The sequence below is a fragment of the Talpa occidentalis genome, unplaced genomic scaffold, assembly GCF_014898055.3.
Source record: "Talpa occidentalis isolate TD23 unplaced genomic scaffold, MPIMG_talOcc4v2.1 talOcc4.15, whole genome shotgun sequence".
Taxonomy (NCBI): Eukaryota; Metazoa; Chordata; class Mammalia; order Eulipotyphla; family Talpidae; genus Talpa; species Talpa occidentalis.
Window position 1 is genome coordinate 32311682 of NW_023601543.1, and position 18758 is coordinate 32330439.

Sequence of the window (18758 nt, forward strand, 5' to 3'; positions counted from 1 at the left end):
TTTCAAAGTCCTTAAAAGGAGGAGATGGTGCTTGCTGCGTGGAGAATCTATATCTGTAATATTTAGCGGCAGAAACAGGTAGCCAAATTTTTACAACTCGAATCCTATAATTATTTACAATTGTAAATAACTGTATTGTGTAATTATAACATTCAAAAAATGAATGCATACTTATGGGAAGCAAAATAAAAGCAGTCATCCTCCCCCCTTCAAAAAAATTAAGCAGAGAGGGGGAAATAATTAAGATAAAAGTGGGGAGGGAGTGTTAATATCACTTCCTACCTATTTTCCAGATTTCCTAGCCTCGGGCCCCACCTCCGCCCCAGTTCCAGTCTGGGACAAGATCTACACCCTTAGGGGAAATTCTGGGCTTTGCTTGCTGGAGGGTGGACTGGAGAAGTGGGCGCTTAATGATACAGAAGTGGAAGAAAAATCCTTTATAAGCTCCTGCAGAAATCAGGGGAAAGGCCAATACAAACTACAAAATATCCTGAGCCCTTCAGTCTGGAAGAGTCTAAGGAGGAAAAAAACAAGGGGATGGGTAGCGGTGGAGAGATTGGGGGGGGCACGGGGGCGAAAAGCGGCCCCGCCCACGCTCCCTCCCCCAGCCTCCTGCCGCACTGCAGGTAGGGACCGTAATTGGGGATCTGAGCTCACAGTGACGTGGCCCTTAGGAGACCTAGAGCTGACGCGTGGAAGAGTCTCGTCCTAGTTGCGGTCTGGTGGTCGTCTGTGGCTGCGCGCCGGCTCGTACTGCCTGCAAGGCGGGCGAGTCAGTAACCCGCGGAAGGAGGGAGCCGGAGAAGCTGCTCACGATCTGGGGCAGGTTGGTCGCCGCTGACTGGGGTGGGGGTGGCAGCGAGCAAAAACCAAGCGGGTCCAGACTGGATTTTCTCTGCCCCTTCCCCGAAGTCCATCCCTTTGGTGCAAGAAATGGAGGGTTTGGGGGGAGGGGGAGCGATCGAGAGGTGCCCAGGGTGGAGAAGGGGCACTAAATGGAATCTTCTGACGAAGTGTGAAGGACGGGGAGGCCCCGTGGAGGGGGACGGCGAGGAAATAGCCGGATTTCCTGCGGGACGACGGGTGGAGGGTGCAGCCAGTAACGCTGAACGGGGACGGCGGACTCCGTTCCCGGTATCTCTGCTCCACGCTCCGTCCATTTTGTGTCTGCAAATGGTGGGCTGCGGGGCCCGGGGTGGGAGGGGAGCGGCTGCTGCAGGGAATAGGGGCCGAGACGAGGCCCGGGAAGGAGTGCCTGCCGCGGGGGAGGCTACCAAGCGGTGTGCCCCGATTGAGCTCTGGCGGCGGGCGGGGAGCTGGAGAAACTGCTTCTGGCCCCTGCAGGGCCGCGTACGCGGGGGCGCTGCTTGCCCGCCGCGAGTGAGGGAAGCGTGACAAAGCGCAGAGGCCGCCGCGGGGCCAGGTTTGCATTGCCCACGCCACCTCCGCGCCCTCCGTCCATCTTGATGCATAAAATGGTGGGCAATGGAAGGAGGGTGGGCTCAAGAAAGGCCATTGGAATCCAAAACGTCCTGGAGGGTGCACAAATAGAAATTCTTTATAAATACACCGCGTCGCCATCCAGCAACCTGACTCCCCCACCCCTCGAGGTGTGCATTTGCGTTCAAGAAATGGTAATTAGGTGACGAGGGGCGGGACAATGGGCTTAGGGGACTGAAGAAGAGGTGGAAATCGTTTAGAAATAATCATCTTTGATCACCGCCTTTTGCTGGGACGCGGGGTAGCGCATCACAACGCGGGGGAAAGAAACCGTGTGAGCGGATGGAGGAAAAAGAAGGTGGCAACGTTTGACTAGCAGCGCCCTAAATCAACGAGGGAAATGGTGCCCCCATACGGGCCCTTAGTCTAGTGTCACTACCGGCATTGTCCTGTTTCTCTTTGCAGGGCTTCAGGTCGTTAGTGCTGCAGACTTCAAGGCCAAGCAGAGGAAGAGCGCTTCTGTTTCCTGCAGGTAGGGGGACTTCCTGGGCCCTCTATTGCAGGGGGATATCAGAAGAGACTCTGCCCTCCCTGCCCTAGATAAGTGCTGAAGAAGGCGGGCTGAGTCTTTGGAAACTGGGCCTGTGGCTGGTGAGAGAAGAAGGTAGAATTAAAAGGAAGAGTCCTGGGGCCTTCATGGAGGGCTTTTCAGGATCCCCGCTTCTTCTCCCAGCCACTATCCAGCCCCCCACCCATCCTACATTTTGGTGAGGGGGGGGTCTACGGATGGGATTTCTGGGGTAATGGTGGACTTGGGGCAGTGCTGTGCTGGGGCCCTCCCCTAGAGGGCGCAGTTTTCCCATATTCGCCTGGCGGAGCTCCTGTTGTTACCAGGCATTCAATCCCTCTTGCTTTTTATCTCCTAGGAAGAAGCAGCGGGAAAAACTTCAACATGGAAAACACCCCCCAGGAAAGCAAAGGAGGGGAGCAGGCCCCAGTGCAGAATGAAGAAGAAGCCCGCCCTTTGGGAGGTGGTGAAGGCCAGGAGCCTGGAGGAAATATGAGAGGGGATTGGGCTCAACCTGACCAAGATGTGAGAGAGGATATGCCCAATCGCCTTGTCAATAACATTGACATGATAGATGGGGATGCAGATGATATGGAAAGGTTCATGGAGGAGATGCGAGAGCTAAGGCGGAAAATTAGGGAGCTTCAGTTGAGATACAGTCTGCGCATTCTCATAGGTGACCCCCCTCACCATGACCATCATGATGAGTTTTGCCTTATGCCTTGAATGCTGAGGTTAAGAATCATAAACCCCCTGCTCCCCAAACTTGCATTTTCTTGATGTACCCTTTACTGTGAACCTTGTTCTGTCACTCTTCTGATTGGAAATTTTGTTTTGACTTAGGCTGTAAGTTTTTTTTCTGTCAGCAGGGGGGTTTCATTAACTTGCATGGAAAAATGCTTATTACATATTCTAAAGTTAATAAAGCAGTTTTAAAAGCAGTCTATAGGTAGACTATCTTATTTAAAGCCATGCATATTATTGAAAGCATTTTATGTTGCCAATTAGCTGATAATGGGGATGGGAATAATTGATAAATACTTGAGACACAATTGAAAGACACATCCACCTTATATTACCTCTGCATCTCTTACTTAGAATCACAAACTTGGTAATTACTACAGATACATTTATTTAAAGGTGGCCTATTCATCACTAAAATAAAGAAAATACATGCTTTTCAGGGCTATTCTGGGGGATCAAATGAAATAATGACCAGACTCTGACTCTGTCCACACAAACAAGGCCCCAGCCCTCTAGATGCCATTCATATTTGGGGAAGGGCCTGAGGAGGATGCCTGCCAGCAGGTGCATGGCTGCTCCATGGGTGACGCCTTTCTGTACCTTGTCCCCCTTTCCTGGATAACACTGTGACTGCTAGGCGTTCTTACCCTTCTGTTCCTTCCCCAGTGCTCCCACCACTGGTCCTCACCATTGCTGATGTGCTGGAGTCCTAAAGGTGATAAAGACTCGCTGATTTCTCTAAAACCCTCAGTGGTCTGAATCCCCATTTTGCCTTTTCAAAAATGTGGAGAATGCCTCTTCCTTCTTCAGGGTTTTTTTTTTTCTTTTAAAAAAAGATTTATTTATGCATGTAAGAGCTGGGGTACAGGCCACAGGTGTGGGGGTTGAGAGGATTTACCAGAGACAGTGGGGAACAGAACAGGCAGACTGACTGAAATACACTGCTGAGGGGAGAAGTGGGAGAGAGAGGAGAGGTCTGCTGCGCCATGTGGGTAGCTCCCTGGTCAGCGAGGGATTCAACTTATGCTGCAGAGGCTGAGGATAGCTTCACACTGATGTGCTTAACCCCTTGCACCATCAAGGAGGCCCTAGAGTTACTCTTAATCCAGGTAGGTTCTTCCCATGTGCTGCTCAGGGATCCAAAGAGCCCTTTAGGGCCTCCCCTGGTGGCGCAGCGGTTGAACGCTGGGCTGTGAAGCTGCCCACAGCCTCTGCAGCACCAGTTCAATCCCCAGCCGCCGGAGTCGAGGGTCCCACATGGCGCGCAGACATCTCCTGCCACGCCCACTGCTCCCCTCAGCAGTGTATTTCCAGTCTGCCTGTTCTGTTCCCCACTCTGGCTCTGGTGAATTCTCTCACCCTCCCGCACTTCTGACTGTACCCAGTGCTTGTATAAATAAATCTTTTTTTTTTTAGTTTATTTTTATTTTTTAAGATTTATTTATTTATTTATACAAGGACTGGGTACAGTCAGAAGCGCGGGAGGGTGAGAGAATTCACCAGAGCCAGAGCAGGGAGCAGAGCAGGCAGAAGGACCGAAGTACACTGCTGAGGGGAGCAGCGGGTGGCAGGAGAGGTCTGCGCGCCATGTGGGACCCTCCTCAGCCGGGGAACAGCCGGGGATCAAACCGGCATTGCAGAGGCTGCGGGCAGCTTCGCAACCCAGAGCTCAACCGCTGCGCCCCCGGGGAGGCCCAATAAATAAATCTTATAAAGAAAAAAAAACAAAGAGCCCTTTACAGTTTTTTCTCAGACTTCATTCCTCACTCACCTTTCCCTAGATAAATCTATCCCTCTTGATAGTATGTTCTGAATTGGACTATCCTTTCCATCCTCTGATGGATATGGCCTCATTTCCTTGACTCTTCATTTTCTATGCAGACACTGCTACATGTTCCACTCTGCACATACCCGTATTGTAGGGTGACTGTGTCCTCATGTGGTACTTTGACCCCCACCACATCCCCCCAGCAGTCCTCAGCAGTCTCTACTCACACTAACCTACATGGACCCAAAGCAATTTCTCTCTTGTTTTGCTTGAGATTTTCTGTGCCCAATAAACTAGTAATCACAGATCAATGGCAAACATTGGCCAAAACAGAGGACTGGGTAGGTGGATTAAAACATTTTAATTTTTAAAACATTTTCCACCCAGTCGTGGCTAGAGCACCACCCCATAATCAGTGCTCCCCAACTAGACCACCTTTTTCATAGTAAGTTTTAACGGCTCATTTCTCCTGGTACCCTTAGGGCTTAGCATGGGGTTTGTATGATGTAGGTCACAATAGTTTGCTATAGCTGAGTCGAGAGTCCTGCAATCTGAATCCAGGCTTCCCTCTGATCATCTGTGGGCAAATTGCTTCCCTGTAGACTACCCCTTGCAGTTGTAAAAGGGACACAACAGAGAAAGCATTAAACACAAATGTGACATGGACTTTTTGCAATGTATGTCAGTGTTTATCATGTGCTATAAAGACCGGCTCTGTATCAGAACTCTCAGAAAAACTGGCCAATGATCCAGGAAGCTGTTTTAATCCATAACCACTACATCAGACATCTCTGATGTGCAGAAGCTGACTTTAGATCAAATTGGGGCATATGAATCCTGTAAACACACTTTTTAAGGCCTTGATTAATCTTTACACAGGCATTGTTTTCTTTGTAGGGTGTGGCTTTTTAAAAGAAGCAACTGTCTTATTTTTATGCTGTTAACTTTAGAGCACAGGTTCCAACCTTGGATGCAGATTTGAATTATTTGAGATTTAAAGTGGCGCTTAGGACCCACTCCCCATCGATTTAATCAGACTCATTAGAAGTGAGATTAAGGGACTATTTCATTGTAACAGCTCCCACAATGATTCCAGTATACATGATGAGAGTTCAAGTGGATATAAGCTGTGACTGAAATATCTTTGGTTTATTTTCTTTGTACTATTCTTAATTGACTGTCACCTTAAACAAGTCATTTCACTTATCTAGAATATATATCTAAATATTCTAGAATATTTAAAAGACAAGAGGAGGAATCATCAAAGAGGAATCATTACACCACAACATTAACTCAGGTGATCGTTTTAAGGTGGTTTGTGCCGGTGTTCCTTCAAGTCTGTGAGTCCATGAAATTAAAACTGAGTAATATTCTAATGACTATATATATATATATATATATATATATATATATATACACATCTCATATATTATTTATTCATGCATCTCTCCGTGGACACTTGTGTTGCTTCTCCTTTTTTCCTATTGTGAATAATGCTGTTGTGGACATGGGGACACAAATATCTGTTTAAGCCTCTGCTCTCAATTCCTTGGGGTATATACTCAGAAGAATTGTTAGAACAGGGCCTCCCCTGGTGGCGCAGCAGTTGAGCGCTGGGCCACAAAGCTGCCCACTGCCTCTGCAGCGCCAGTTCGTTCCCCAGCCGCCCACGAGGGTCCCACAAAAAAAAAATTGTTAGAACACAGGGTAATTTTATTAGATTTTAAAGAAACATCATAATATATTCCACAGCATCGACACCATTTTATATTCCCACCAGCAGTGTACAAGTGTTTTAAAGTAATATTGGGTATGAAGTTATATCTCAAATGATAAGGATTCTCATTTCCCTATTAATTAGTGATGCTGAAATTCTTTTTATATGCTTTAGCCATTTATATATCTTCTTGAAAAATATAATTTCAAGTTATTTGCCCATTTTGATAGGGTTCTTTTTTTGTTATTGAATAGTAGAAATTCCATCACACCTTTAGAACTTCATTTCTTGCATTTTGCAAGATAGGCTGAGGAATTTCCAAATCTTTGAGTTGTTTCCTTTTAGTTTAACAATTCTTTTTTCCATCATTTCTCTCTAATCACACATTACTACAAGTATTCAGCAGGAACCAAGCTTATCCTCCAACACTTGCTTGGAAATTTCCTCAGCTAAATATCCAATTTTGTTGCATACAAGCTCTACCTTCCATAAGACACTGGAGTATGAACACACTTCAGTCAAGTTTATTTGCCACTCAATAACAAGGATTGCCTTTCACTGCTGTACAATAGCATGTTTCTCATTTCGAACTGAGACTTCACAGAATTGTATTTACTGTCCATATTTATCCCAAATTCTGTACTTGCTAATTTATGTATTCTGTAATAAGATGGAAACTTCATTTCCAGCATTCTTATTTCCTTTCTGAGACCTCATCACAGTTGAGTTTAATAATCCCTTCAAGGCAATATTAACTTTTTCTAACATACTTCAACATGTGAATTTGGGTGGGATACAAACGTTCGGTCTATAGTGCCAATTTAAGTTTCTTTTTAAACATTTATTTATATATGTACACAAGAGCTGGAGTACAGGCCAGAGGTGTGTGTGTGTGTAGGAGGTGGTGAGAGGATTCACCAGAGACAGAGTGGGGAACAGAAGAGGCAGACTGACTGAAATACACTGCTGAGAGGAGTAGTGGGCGAGACAGGAGAGGTCTGCCTCACCATGTGGGTTGCTCCCTGGCTGGCCTGGGGATCAAACTCGTGCTGCAGCTGCTGCGGACAGCTTCATAGGTTGCGTCTTAACCCCTTGCACCACAGGGAGGCCCCCAATTTAAGTTTTTATTGTTGTTGTGGCCTATGCTTTGGGTGTTACAGTCAAGAAATCATTGCCATATTCAATGGCTAACGATTCTCCCAGTTTTTTCTTCAAAGATTTTCAAAGTTTTAGTTCTTACATTCAGATTTTTTTACCTATTGTGAGTTAATTTTTGTAATTGGGGTTAAGGGTCCTACTTCATTTTTTTGCGTGTCAATATTCAGTTTCCCCAGAACCATTTGTTTAAAAAGATTCTTTTCCCAATTAAATAGAAAATAACTGGAATGAAAAATTCACTAGATCACCTCAAGGATTTGAACTGGCTGAAGAAAAAAAAAATCAGTGAACTTGAAGACTGTAAATACTACAAGTAAATGTGATTTATTTGAAGAATAGTGATATTTGAACCTAGGGAACAAAAATAAAGAAACCATTCACAATATGGCAGAATAGGAGGTTCTGATAATCATGTCCCCTCAATTCAACTACAGAAAAAATAAATTTTCCTTGCAGAAATTATCACCAGTTCAACACCAGCAACAGGAAACCAAAATATAAATAGCTTTCTCGAAGGTTCATGGTGGGGCAGAGCAGTAAATGGTATTGGGGTTTTTGATAAGGCAGCAAACATATCAGCTGGCCTAGAAAGTTAGGGGTCAGGTACAGATCTTGAGCAGGAAATCTTATTCAGTGAGCAGGGAGTTTAGACCTCGTCTATAAGTCCTGGGACTTAAATTCAGTTGTGGAAAATTGGCTGTTGGCTGCATGGTCAGGGGAGTCCCTTTTCCTTCCTCTCCAGGGACTGCTGAGAGAGATCAGCTGCACGTTTTATGCCAAGAGAATTTTCACCCTCCACCAAATACTGCACACTTCACACCAAGTTAGCATTACCAGTGCTAAGGCTGGTGCTAAGTAAGCTTCAGGTGCCCTAGACCAGGGCCTGCCCCACGTGCTTGGTGTCCCACACTATGGTCTGCACCAAGCTCTGTGTTCCCTAAGCCAAGGTCCTCACACCCTGTCACAGGGGCAGGAGTGGTAAGGAAGTAGCACCCTGGAATTTGGGCTCCAAAAACAGTGAACAGCTTTTGCTTTACAAAGCAAAGCAAGAAGGAGGAGTATAGATAGTTCTGATGAGATTAACCCTCCCTCTCCACCAGACTGATAATGAATCCTTGGACTTCAGCATTCCCTCCCTTCCTCCCTTAGCAGCCACCAAGTTGAACAAATACGATAAACAAAATCAAAGCAAATAAGGCAACACACATACCTAGAAGACAAGGACCGTCTGAACACAAGATGGAAAGGCTGAAAGAGATGAATAGAAGCCCAGAAAAGATGTAAAGGACACAGAATTTGACTACCTAAAAAAAGATATTAGTATACATGCTGCTAAAGCAAACACTAAATTTTATAAAAACAATTTTAAGAAAGCTCAATGAACTTCTGGAAGGATTTGCAAATACAGAAAGGCAGTAGCAGCATCTCAGGAAAGATACAGAAACAAAAAGTCCTTCATTAAGAGACATAGAAATTTTTTAAAAACACAAAAAGAGACACTAAATGGAATGAAAATGAATATGGACACAAGCTAGCTGAATGGAGAATTTTGGAAACAGATGATACAAATGCAGAACTGACACCAGTGAAAGAAGAAATAAGATTTAGAAAAAAGATGAAGAACTTTAAGAAATATCAGACTCCATTAGGAGATGAAACATAAAAGATAATGGGTCTTCGAGAGGTGGGAGAGAGAGAGAGAGTGAGAGAGAGTAAGAGAGAAAGAGGAGAGAGAGAGGAGAGAGAGAGAGAGAGAGAGAGAGAGAGGAGAGAGAGAGAGAAACAGAAACCCTAGGGGCCTCCCTGGTGGCACAGATGGTTGAGCGCCACACTGTGAAGCTGTCCCAGGCCTCTGCAGCACAAGTTCTATCCCGGCCGGCCAGGGAGATACCCATATGGCGCATCAGACCTCTCCTGCCTTGCCCGCTGCTCCCCTCGGCAGTGTATTTCGTCAGTCTGCCTGTTCTGCTCCCCACTCTGTCTCTGGTGAATCCTCTCACCCTCCGGTGCATCTGGCCTGTACCCTGGTTCTTGTGTAAAAATAAAAATAAATAAATCTTTAAAAAAAAAAAGAAACAGAAACCTTATTCAAAGAAATAATTGTTGAGAACTTCCCAAAACTAAGGAAAGTATTGAACTTGGAAGTCCAAGAAGCTAGAATAACACTCAAATTTCTCAACGCAAAATAACCTTCACCAAAACACATCATTATTAAATTACCAAAAATCAACAATAAAGAAAAAATATTAAAGACTGCTACAGGAGAAAATGTGACATACAAAGTCACCTTGATTAGACTGCAATCAGTAAATGCAGTCAAGGATGGAAGAGAGTAGAATGATGTATTTATAATTCTAAATAATAAAAAATGTTAACCAAGAATAATTTATCCTGTAAAATGACCTTCAGTACTGAGGCGATTTTTATTGTTTAAACCAACTATGTTTGTAGTACTTTATTATAGCATCGATAAAAAAAATTAATGCAGACAGAATAAGTGTATATTTGTTTGTAACTCTACTCTTCTATTTGATTTAAAAGAAAACTAAAAAGCAATAATTATAAGACAGTATTTATGGGTTTATGTGGTAAAAGATGTACTTTCTATGACAACAATAGCACTAAGAAGGAAGGAGGGAATGGCACTATATTAGAACAAACTTTTTGTATGCCATTAAAATTAATTTAGAATAGATAAATAATAGATTGTTTTAAGTTAAGACATTAATTTTAGTCCCTAGGGCAACCATTAAGAAAATTTTTTTTTTTTTTGGTTTATTTATTTATTTATACAAGCACTGGGTACAGTCAGAAGCGCGCGAGGGTGAGAGAATTCACCAGAGCCAGAGCGGGGAGCAGAGCAGACAGAAGGACCGAAGTACACTGCTGAGGGAGCAGCGGCGGCAGGAGAGGTCTGCGCGCCATGTGGGACCCTCCTCCGGTGGCCGGGGAGCAGCCGGGGATCGAACCGGCGCCTCAGAGGCCGCGGGCAGCTTCACAACCCAGCGCTCAACCGCTGCGCCACCGGGGAGGCCCAAGAAAATATTTTTAAAATCTTAAAAAAAAGGGCCTCCCTGGTGAGGCAAGGGGTTAAATCTCAGCACTATGAAGCTATTGGCAGCCACTACATCACAAGTTCGATCCCTGGCCCAGGAGGTGACACACATGGTGCAGCAGACCTCTCCTGTCTCACCCACTGCTCCCCTCAGCAGTGTATTTCAGTCAGTCCACCTGTTCTGCTCCCCATTCTGTCTCTGGTGAATCCTTTCACCACCCCACACCTCTGGCCTACACCCCAGCTCTTGTATGCAAAAATAAATAAATCTTTAAATAAATCTTGAAAAGAAACAAGAAGATTTGGGGCCTCCCCGGTGGCGCAGCGGTTGGGTGCTGGGTTGTGAAGCTGCCCGCAGCCTCTGCAGCGCTGGTTCGATCGCATGGCGCTTAAACCTCTCCTGCCGCCCGCTGCTCCCCTCAGCAGTGTACTTCAGTCCTTCTGCCTGCTCTGCTCCCCACTCTGGCTCTGGTGAATTCTCTCACCTTCCCGTGCTTCTGACTGTACCCAGTGCTTGTATAAATAAATAAATAAATCTTAAAATGGCTGAGTAATATTCTAAAAAAAAAAAAAAAAAAAAAGAAAGAAGCAAGAAGATTTGGGCCGCCCTGGTGACGCAGGCGGTTGATCGCCACACTGTGAAGCTGCCCACAGCCCCTGCAGTGCGGGTTCGATGCCGGCCGGCTGATGGGAATCCCACATGGCACAGCAGACCTCTCCTGTCTTGCCCACTGCTCCCCTGAGCAGTGTATTTCATCAGTCTGCCTGTTCTGTTCCCCGCTCTGTCTCTGGTGAATCCTCTCACCTTCCCACACATCTGGCCTGTACCCTGGTTCTTGTATAAATAAATAAATCTTTTAAAAAAAAAGAAACAGGAAAATTAAAACGGCATGCTAAAATATCTTTTTAGAAGAATACAATAGTGAGGAAAAAGAAATACATGGAAAGTGAACAGCAAGGTGACAAATGTAAAACCTACCTTATTCACTATTATATTAAATGGAAATTGATTAAACACACCATTCAAAGGGCAAAAATTAGCAGAAATAGGAAAAAGTATGATACAACTGTATATTATCTATGAGACAAATATTTTCAATTCAGAGAAACAAAAGGAATGAAAGTGAAAAGGTGAGAGAATGTATAGCATGCAAGGATAATGAAGATGAGTGACTATTCTAATATCAGACAAAATACACTTTAAGACAAAACATGTTACGAGAACAGGAAGATACTTTATAATGATAAAAGGTCAGTCCTTCAGGTGTAATAAAAGCACATGTGAATAACAAAATGCATAAAGTTAGAACTGACAGAGTAGGAGAGATGGACAATTTGACAATAATAACTGGAGACTTCAAAACAACAATTTCAAACATGGATGGACTACATAGGAAGAAAATCAACAAGGAAATAGAAGACTAAAACAAAACTACAAACCAACTTGAATAACAGATATCTATAAAATATTCCTAGTAACATCAGAATATACATTCTTATCAAACATCCATGGAACATTTCCTGGAAAGATCATATACTAGGCCATAATATAATCCCATATAAATTTAAAAGGATTGAAATTTAAAAGGACATTCCTCTGATCATAATGGAGTTAAGTTAGTAATGGACAACATAAAGGAATTTGGAAAACCTGCAAATACGTAAGCAATATACTTCCACTTAACCAGAAGTTTGAGAGGAATGAATCACATCCAAGACTATAGACTGTAAAGGGATTATGATGTAACACCATGAACAAGTATACGACAGCAAATAAGACAAGACAGACAGATAGAAATGAAATGAAATGGAAAATCCAACAAAGACGCAAACAACCAAAACTGACAAAAAGACAAAAGAAATATAACATCATTGAAAATGGCAAAGTATGGAACTCAAGGAATTTATACATTTCCCAAAGCAATTAATGAACTGGCAAAAATGATAGAAACGACTTTTGTCGCATTCTGAAGTCTAGTAAAAAATTATAACAACCAAAGGGAACGAAAGAAGAAAGTAGCTCTGGCTTTGTGGTTAAGAAATTTAAAACTGCCTGTCCAACATCCGTCATATCCCAGACTGGCAGTGGATGACAGCTTGCTTCTCTGGTTCGCATTGCCAGAGTGAGCAGGAGAAATTTGGATCTGGTTCTCATAAAATTGTGGTTGCAGGTCTTGGTCTGTCTGGCAGTGACCTCAAGAACCAGCATAAAGACTTCTTTGTCACACCAGACTAAGAGCATTCCCAGGACTGGGACTGGGGCAATGCACTGGGTGACTTTTGCCAAAAGCTTTGAAAGTCGCAGATATTGGCCAAAGAAGCCTGGCACAAAGTCCGACTGAGAAGCCATGGAAGGAATATTTGAGGAGAAGAGATATATGGGGGAGCAAATATATTTTAAAGTTCATATAAAATGGGTAATCAGGAAGTTTATGTGTATGCCCAGGGTGGGACAGAAACTCAGAAAAGGCCAGAGAAGACGCTCAGCATTCACTCTTCGCCAGCCTTCAGTACTGCATAAGCAGAAAGTAAGCATCATGAAAGTGCTCCAATTCAGAGTTCATAGGAAAATACTGGGAAAATACTTCTGTTTCTTTTCATCTTTTGTTGGCTATAGGCATTTAAAGTTACTCCATTCAAACACCGGTTCATCCCTGAGCAAGTGCAATGAGTCTTGAGTGGTCACACATAGCAAGTAATATAGAATTTATAAAAGTCTATTTTTTTTATATTTCTTACATCATTTTTCATTTTCGCACAATGTATGCATTTTCATCTTGGTTATAGTCCCCATACAATTCCCACCACCCTTGTTTTGACCCTACTCCCTTCTCTCCCCCCTGTAGCGTGTCTCTGGTTTATAGTTGGTTGTTTATTTTGATTTTTACTTTATTATAATTAGTCTTTTTCCTGGTCCCTTATTTGGGTTATCTAAATTTCCTGTTTTTAAAAGTCACTAAACAGGGCCTCCATGGTGGCACAGGTGGTTGAGTGCAGCACTGTGAAGCTGTCTGCAGCCTCTGCAGTGTGGGTTAGATCCCTGATGGCCAGGGAGATACCTACATGGCACAGCAGACCTCTCCTGTCTCTCCTGCTGCTCCCCTCAGCAGTTTATTTCAGTCAGTCTGCCTGTTCTGTTCCCCACTCTGTCTCTGGTGAATCTTCTCACCCTCCCGCACATCTGGCCTATACCCTGGTTCTTATATGAATAAATAAATCTTAAAACAAACTACAACAACAACAACAAAGAAACAGAATTTTTTTTTTTAAAAAGTCACTAAACAAGCAGATAATAATCAATAATAGAGAGTAACAACAAGTCCCAGGAAGTAGGAGGATCTGATTTCTAAAGTTGACACTTTCTAATATTCATAGGATCAGATTCTAACACAAATTTCTGAGGCATATAAAGAAACAAGAAAGTGTATTTGTTCATAGGGAAAAAAAATCATTAGAAATGGAGCATGAGAAAGATCGAGTACTGGCTAACTAGACAAGATTTTGAATTAACCAATTTAAAAATGCTCAAAGAGCTGGGCCTCCCCTGGTGGCACAGCAGTTGAGTGCTGGGCTGCGAGGCTGCCCTCAGCCTCTGCAGCACTGGTTCGTTCCCCGGCCGCCAGCGAGGGTCCCACAAAAAAAAAAAAAAATGCTCAAAGAGCTAAAGAAAATCATGGATAAAGACTCAAATAAATGAAGAGGAGAATGCCTCACCAAATACAGAATATCAGTAGAGATAAATGGAAAGACAGAAATTAGTAAAAAGGATCCAAATAGGAATTCTGGAAATGAAAAGTATAAAACGAATAAAAAACTCACTAGAGGGGAGTAACAGCATGTTTGAGCAGGCATAAGAGTCAATTACGATTATCTAGTCTGAGGAACAGAAGTGAAAAGATGGAAGAAAAATGAATACGAGAAACATGTGAGCTGCCACACGGGGAAGCACATAGCTTATGAATGATGGGGGTGTCAGCGGGAGGAGAGAGAGGAAGGGAAGGAAGATTTTTGGAGACATAATGACTGAAATTACACAAAGTTAAAGGGAATATACTAAACTGCATATCCAAGAAAATCAATTAGAAGGCCTCCCTGCTGGCCTAGGGGTTAAGTCTCAGCACTACCACCTGAAGGCCCACCATGATGGCATGAGTTTGCTCCCAGGCCAGGGAGCTACCCACATGGCACGGCAGACCTCTCCTGTCTTGCCTGCTGCTCCCCTCAGCAGTGTATTTCGGTCCTTCTGCCTTTTCTGCTCCACGCTCTGTCTCTGGTGAATCCTCTCACCCTCCACACCTCTGGCCTAAACCCCAGTTCTTCTACACAAAATAAATAAAAATCTTACAGTAAAGGAATAATTCTTTTAAAAAGAAAGTCAATTAACAGCAATTAGGATGACCTCAAAGGAAAGACCTCAAAGGCACTACACTGGAGCAACTATAATGTTGGCAATTTTCTAGTTTTTTAGCTGAGTGGTCCTTTCCCAAGTGTGAAAGTGGAGAAAAAGGGAGAGGGAACCCGCGGACTGAGAGGAGCAGAGGCCCAGGCCCACCACTCCAGGAGGCTGCTCGGCTTCCGGGCGGGCACCACCACCTGGGCTCTAGGGACTCGAGTCTGTCTGGAAAGCGGCTGCGGGCTCAGTTGCCCAGCGCACCGGGCCAAGCCGGGTACCAGCCTGTGCTCGGCCGGCACACCCGAGACACGGGGCGTCCCGGAGGGGTGCCGCGCCAGGTGCCAGGCCCCGATGCGCCAGGTACAGCACCTGCCGGCGGGGCGGGAGCCCGCCCCAGCCCCTCTCTGCGCGACTCCGGGTTAGCGCCTCCGGTCCCGCCCGCCACGCAGGGGCCCCGTCCCCGGGGATGCGTGAGCCGGCCAGGGCCAGGGCCTGGGCGAGCGCGGGGTGGGGGGCCGAGCTCGGGTGACGCGGCGCTCACGTGGCCGGCTGGGCGCCGACGTGGGCAGCAGCCCCCGCGCCGCCCGCCTGCCCTGCGGTCGCGTCCCGGTGCGGTCCGCTCCCGTCGCCCGCGCGGAACCGGCTCCGGGAGCTGCCCGGGCGGCGGGCGGGGGCGAGCGGGCTTCGGCGAGCCCGAGGAGGCGCAGGCCTGCCCGGGCCCCGCAGGTCAGTGCGAAGGTGAGCGCTGCCCGCGCCAGGGGCAGGGGTGGCGGTGGACAAGGGTAGGACCCGGGAGCGGGGAGGGGGGGTGAGGACGCCTGGGCACCAGTGAGGAGGGGACCCGGCGCGGGAGAGGCCGATGGGGAGGGAGGACCCCGAAAAGGACCCTCCTGCTGCCTTGACGACCCTCCCCTGCGCCCCATCCGCTTCCCAGCCTGAAATGGGGGGGCGCCCCCGCAGTGCGACAGTGAAACGCAGACACCTTCCGGAAAGAATCTCCCTCACGTTCTGTGCCTCTGAGCAAAGGCTGACCTCCAGGAAAAGGGGGTGGGGGGAGGGGGCTGCCTGCACACAAGCGGGAGACCCCCAGTGGTTGGGAAAGCAGCCTGGTCTGGCTGCAGAGGCCTGAGAAGTAATGGCGGCTGGGATGCTGGGGAGGTAGGGGAGGGAAACGTCTGCTGAAGAGCACCGGGTTCAGAGAAGGGACCCCAGTTCTCCGAGGACACAGCCCCTGCCCCCTGTCTCCCGTAGGTCTGCCTGCCTGTTTCCAGCACTCTGCAAGGCTAGAAGGACTAGCAACCTGTCCAGAGTCCCTGCAGGTCAGTGCAGGGGTGGGGTCACTGGGCCGAGGCGGGGAGGGGGGAGTGGGGAGGGCAAGGCTTGGGCAGAACTGCAGGGCCTCACTGCCCATCCCCCAAACCACACAGCCCCACCACGCAGAAGGGTGGTCCAGAAGCTGCAGGGCCTGCCAGGGGAGGGTTGGCTCACGTGTGGGAAGAATGGTGGGGTCCGGGGTGGGCAGAGGCACACTTGGAGGGCCAGGCCAGGCCAGGCCAGGGAACCCTGACAGGGGAGAGAGGAGATTGCTGTGGGTCCCTGCATTCCACCCCAAGCCCTCAGTCTCCCTTGTCTCCTCCTTCCCCCTAATCCCCCATCCCCACCCCCCACCCCCCAGGACAGGAACAGGAGGGGAAATCTCAGCATGGAAAAGCTCTGCACTGAGAACGAAGGGAAGCAGGAAAGCGGGGGAAAGCCCGAAGATGAAGTGGAGCCTGAAGATGGAGACAAGTCTGAGGAGGACGAAATGCCGCACATAAAGAGGAACCCAGAACACCGCAAGCGCCAGGATGAGGGACAGGCAGAGGATGGGGGACAGTCAGAAGAGGAGGGAAAGCAGAAGCAGCAGGGCAAGTCGGAGGATGAGGGAAACGCGCACGGGGAGGGCGAGCCCGAAGCCCAGGGCCAGCCCGAGGGTGCGCTGCGGGCTGCTGAGAAGCGCCCGGCCGAGGATTACGTGCCCCGGAAAGCCAAAAGGAAAACGGACAGGGGGACGGAGGATTCCCCCAAGGACTGTCAGGAGAACGTGCAGGAGAGGCCTGCGGGCGGTGAGGAGGTGATGAGAGAATGTGGAGATGTGTCCCGGGCTCAGGAAGAGCTGAGGAAAAAGCAGAAAACGGGGGCTTTCATTGGATGCAAAGAGATGTGCAGGATCCTTTTGCCCCAAGGGGCCAACGGGGTGTCAGGGGAGTGCGGGGCGGAGGTAGGGGCCAAAGGGGCTTACATGATATCCCCTATCTTTAATACCTTTGGCTTCGATTCTGGTGTCGCTAATGAGAATATTGCTGACCCCGCTTGCCCTGGCAGGCATTTGCCAGGCTATGTGCTTTAACCTCGTGCTGATCCTTCGCGTTAGGTGTCACTCTTGTTACCAGCAGCCTTCTGACCCAGCTAGAGTGCTCTATCAGTAGGGGAGTTTTCACCCATGTGCATGGAAGAGATGTTCATGGTGCATTGTAAAATAACAATAAAACAGTTTTCAGAACCGCATATACAGCATCTGCCCATTTTTGTAAAAATATATTTTGCATAATGTGTTTGTGCTCAGAGAAGACTCTGGAAGTGAATCCAGTCACCTGGTAATTAGTTACCTCTATGCCACTCCTCTGTGGGCATGGCCATCCCCATGGTTGCCCCTAGCTGCAAGGATGTCATGGCCACGCCGCCCCTTCTCCCTGATCCTCTACTATGCTGCGGCTCCCACCGTATGTGATTCTTGTTTTCCCTTTGCTCACTCATCCCCACTTTTTCCCAAAAGATATAGATGATTTTACAATTCCATAGGCTTAGTTTAAGAATCAATAAACAAAATTTACAGTATCATTATGTATAAATATTGTTCACTGCAGACTAATGTGATTAGAATTGTAGAAAAAGAAATGCAATTTTATGTTAAAAATAATTAAAACCAGAAAACAATACATGATAAACAAGCTGTCTAGTGAGTTTCTAAGGTCATTGAAGATACTTAAAATTATTGTTGCCAGAACATACAATAATAGGTAAAACTCACCTTACCTTGGGGACACAATCGCTAGACAAGTCAACCTGACAGTTACAGCAGATTCATTGCTACCAGGTCAGTGCTGTCATCTATGAAATGAGGCTGATACTTGTATCACAGGACCGCTGAGTGCATCAGGGGAGGTATGCAATATGTGAGCTGTTTTGTGCCCTGGCTCCCACCAGACACTTTGTCCCCACACCACTTCCATGAAGTAGCAGATACCTGGATGGAATCAGCCTCTTGGAAGAGAACTGAGGGGGGTCTTACTGTGCCCAGGAACAAGTCCAGGCAGCTGAGAGATGGATGTCATTCTCGACTGGGTATTGCCATGTCTTCTGGACACTGTGCCCCATTTCCTTGGCCCTATACCCATTGCCTAATGAACTGGAGACCTTAAGGTACCAAAGCCCTATCAGTTTCTCTGGAACCAATGTGCATTCACCCTTGACCTTTATAGAAGTATTGATATCACCACCTGTGTGCGGTTACCCAGGTACCTGTGAGTATCCTCCTAGTGCAATAGTGTACTCAGGCATTTTTTTTTTCCAGCAAAGTAATCATGTGTATGTTGTTGGTTCATGTGTCTTTGCATATATAAATATCCTTGACAAATTCAGATATGGTAGCTTACACCAGGAAAACATTCTGTAAAATAGAGGCTGTGTTATTCTCACAGGTTAATATCTCCTCTGTAGACTCCCTTTCCTAGATTGCATTCACTGCTAGGAAACTCTTGTCGGGTCCCACTTGAGCAGTTCATCAGAACCATCTACACATTTGATGTTTAGATCCTTATTAGTGAACAGGTGGTGCATGGATCAGCTGCATCAGCGTTACCTGAGAGCTAATTA

General features: G+C 46.4%; 2 protein-coding genes across 3 annotated transcripts; both read left to right on the forward strand.

The window, feature by feature from the left end:
• Positions 1-1090: 1090 nt before the first annotated feature.
• Positions 1091-2969, forward strand: BEX5 (brain expressed X-linked 5). 2 transcript variants are annotated; one of them, XM_037512978.2, is made up of 3 exons: positions 1091-1176; positions 1906-1972; positions 2367-2969. In XM_037512978.2, the coding sequence occupies exons 1-3, from the start codon at positions 1174-1176 to the stop codon at positions 2732-2734; spliced, it is 438 nt and encodes a 145-aa protein (XP_037368875.1). In that variant the 5' UTR covers positions 1091-1173; the 3' UTR covers positions 2735-2969. The 2 variants fall into 2 exon arrangements, with proteins under 2 accessions (XP_037368875.1, XP_037368876.1); XM_037512979.2 differs by lacking the exon at positions 1091-1176 and adding an exon at positions 1540-1610.
• Positions 2970-15524: 12555 nt separating this feature from the next.
• TCEAL6 (transcription elongation factor A like 6) lies at positions 15525-17384 on the forward strand. The gene is given in 5 exon segments (XM_054695932.1): positions 15525-15581; positions 16095-16162; positions 16519-17014; positions 17017-17063; positions 17065-17384. Coding segments are annotated over 3 exon segments (684 nt in total). The 5' UTR covers positions 15525-15581; positions 16095-16162; positions 16519-16545; the 3' UTR covers positions 17233-17384.
• The last annotated feature ends 1374 nt before the right edge of the window (positions 17385-18758 follow it).